The sequence below is a fragment of the Mirounga leonina genome, unplaced genomic scaffold (assembly GCF_011800145.1).
Source record: "Mirounga leonina isolate KUSES-001 unplaced genomic scaffold, KU_Mleo_1.0 Mir_151, whole genome shotgun sequence".
Taxonomy (NCBI): Eukaryota; Metazoa; Chordata; class Mammalia; order Carnivora; family Phocidae; genus Mirounga; species Mirounga leonina.
Genome location: NW_023270377.1, coordinates 58,775,281 through 58,778,136, shown reverse-complemented (window position 1 = coordinate 58,778,136; position 2,856 = coordinate 58,775,281). Strand labels below are relative to the sequence as shown.

General features: G+C 45.7%; 1 protein-coding gene across 1 annotated transcript; it reads right to left on the bottom strand.

Annotated features, from left to right (window-relative positions):
- Positions 1 to 804: 804 nt before the first annotated feature.
- Positions 805 to 2,313, bottom strand: LOC118012329 (40S ribosomal protein SA-like). Its single transcript, XM_035007767.1, has one exon. The coding sequence runs from the start codon at positions 1,657 to 1,659 to the stop codon at positions 805 to 807; it is 855 nt and encodes a 284-aa protein (XP_034863658.1). The 5' UTR covers positions 1,660 to 2,313.
- Between the last annotated feature and the right edge of the window lie 543 nt (positions 2,314 to 2,856).

Here is a 2,856-nt window from a genome sequence, read left to right as displayed (position 1 = left end):
GAGAGGGAGAAGTAGGCTTCCCGCCGAGCAGGGAGCCCGATGCGGGTCTCGATCCCAGGACGCTGGGATCATGACCTGAGTCAAATGTAGATGCTGAACGACTGAGCCACCCAGGTGCCCCTGTATGAATGTTCTTAATGTTAATATTCTTCTGTGCTCACAACTTTCCTACAGATTTGACATTTTCCAAATAAGAAGTTTTTGAAAATCCTGATGGGATGAACATGGACCCAAACTGCTGGGCGACCAGTATAACAGCTTCTTTTTGGGGAGGAAGAGTCTTCTCAGCTGTTTTTGTGGTTGCTTTCCTAGTGCAAATTGAAGTTTTTATTCACAGACCCTCTTTTAATAATTTTCTGGAATAAATCCTTTAGTGAGTTTAACAGTAACAAAAATGAGAAAATCATAGTTAATCCCAATAAGGAATCTTTTCAAAATTGGTGGCATCAAGACTAGCAGGTGACACAATGGATAGACAGTCTGATAAGCTTCGTGTGTGTGTGTGTTATTATTATGTTATGTTAATCACCATACATTACATCATTAGTTTGTGAAGCTTCATGTGTGTTGAACACTGCCTCCCTAATATTTAAATGGAAAGTTTCATAAGAGAGCAAGGGGAAGGAAGGGAACTCACATTGACTTAGTACTTTCCGAGACCATCACTGTGCAAGGGGTTCTAAATGTGTTAGTTCATCAACTATCCTCAAAACCCCTTTTTTTTTCGACTTTTACAAACTGTTTATTTTCCATCAACCTTTCCCATTTCTATTTCCATTTTGTTTGCCTTTGTGGAAGAGCAGCTTAAGACCACTCAGTGGTTGTTCCTACCCATTCAGTGGCCTGAGCAGTGGGAGCTGCAGACCAGTCTTCAGGGGCCGGCTGGGCGCTCCAGTCTTCAGTAGGGAACTGCTGAATAGGCACTGAGGGCCCCTGCACGCCTTCAGACCGGTCTGCGACTTCAGGCTGAGTAGCAGCGACCTCAGGAGCTGGAGCCGTCCACGCACCCTGAAAGTCCTCCTTGGTCACAGCCTTTTCAGCAGCGGCCTGCTCTTCCTTGTCGATCTCTTCAGGATCTCTGTAGAAGTAGAGATCAGGCACGACCTCCCACGGGTGCTCACGGGAAATGGTGCCACGGATGCGCAGAACTTCCCTGGCCAGCCGCCACCACATCAGACCCCCCGAGTGAGCTCCCTTGTTGTTGCAAGGGATGGCGATGTCCACATAGCGCGGAGGAGAGTCGGCCTTAGACAGGTTAACATAAGACGCCCCTGTAAGAGGCTGGTGGTCAGCCCTGGGCTCAGTAACCACCAGCAGTCTCGGCTCCCGGAAGGCTGCCTGGATCTGGTTAGTGAAGGTTCCAGGAGTGAAGTGGCCGGCAATGGCAGTGGCCCCAGCAGCGGCAGCAAACTTCAGTATTCCCAGACGATGTGACACTGACATCACTGGGTTTTCAACGGCAATGATGGCACGAGCTGCCAGCAGAAGCTTCTCCCAGGTTCTCTTCAGATTTGTGATGTGGATACCATCGCTTTTCCTTTTGTAGATGTACTGTTCCATTTGAAAGTCAAGGTTGGCGCCACCTAACTGGGTTCCTGCTGCAAGGAATTTGAGGACATCCGCCTCCTTCATTTGCAGGACATCAAGGGCTCTGGACATTGTGAAAGTTTCCCTTTAAGTTAGGACGGGAACGCAAAACAACGCCGTATGGACCCTTCCCTGGGTAGCGCGGAAAGGCCCTCAAAACCCTTTTAAGCAGATTTTACTATCCCTCCCCCATAACTAGGGAAACAGGCGGTAGTTGTGACCGTTCTGATGTCCTTGGCTTCAAGTAAGAGAACTTCAACTTGACTGGCTCAGACAGCAAGGACATTTATTCTCTCACACGCGAAGAGGCTGGGAGCAAGAAGAAAGGACTGATCATATGCCAGGGATTCTGCCAGCCCTGACAAGACGAAGATGAGAAAACCTAGCTCCGGCTTATGGGAATTCACAAGCGTCATAATGCTGTGGATTTGCCTGGTGTTTACCATCAGCTGGGACTCGGTCTGTATGGTGATAGGCACATGTGATTATTATTAATGAGCTATGGCTTACCGATAGCTACTAAATAAGTCACCGCTTTTTAAGAGAAATATTTGCATTTCAAACCAATGATGTATTTTCTCACCAAGATTGATATTATTTCTGTGTATCTACATATGATTTTGTTGGCTTATATTTTGTGTAATCTCAGATGATTTTGCTTCTTGGCCTTATTTGCAAATAAGGCAGTTTTCTGGCCTGAAGAATCACTCTTATGTTAGGTCAAAAACAGTTGGATGGGTGCCCGGGCGGCGCAGTTGGTTAAGTGTCCAACTCTAGATTTCAACTCAGGTCATGGTCCCAGGGTCGTGAGATCGGGCTCCGTGCTCAGTGGGGAGTCTGCTTGGGATTCTCTCTCTCTCCCTCTCCCTCTGCCCCTCTGCCACTCACACACATGCTGTCTCTCTAAAATAAATAAATAAATAAATATTTTAAAAAAACCCACCAGTTTGAGTAATTTTAATATTTTCATTATTAAAAATACAAAAAATAAGAATTCCATCAATTTTCTGGTAGATAATGCTTATCTTTGCATGAAAACTAGTATTGGTCCTATGAAAAATAGATGTATTTAGAACCAGCACCACAACACTTCATTGGCATTCTTCAAAAAGTTCACATCTGACGTCTCATTTAAGTCTTTGCTCTTTTTCTCATGGTCTTCTGCGAGCCTTTCCTTATCAAATTCTGGCTTTAGTCTCCTGCTACTCCAATTTTCTCACACTTGCATTGTGGAAAGCACATGGGACTTGCAACCAGGAGACCTCAATA

What these genes read in the sequence shown, in the direction of transcription:
- LOC118012329 (XM_035007767.1), bottom strand. Translation starts at nt 1,659, where the DNA reads ATGTCCAGAGCCCTTGATGTCCTGCAAATGAAGGAGGCGGATGTCCTC.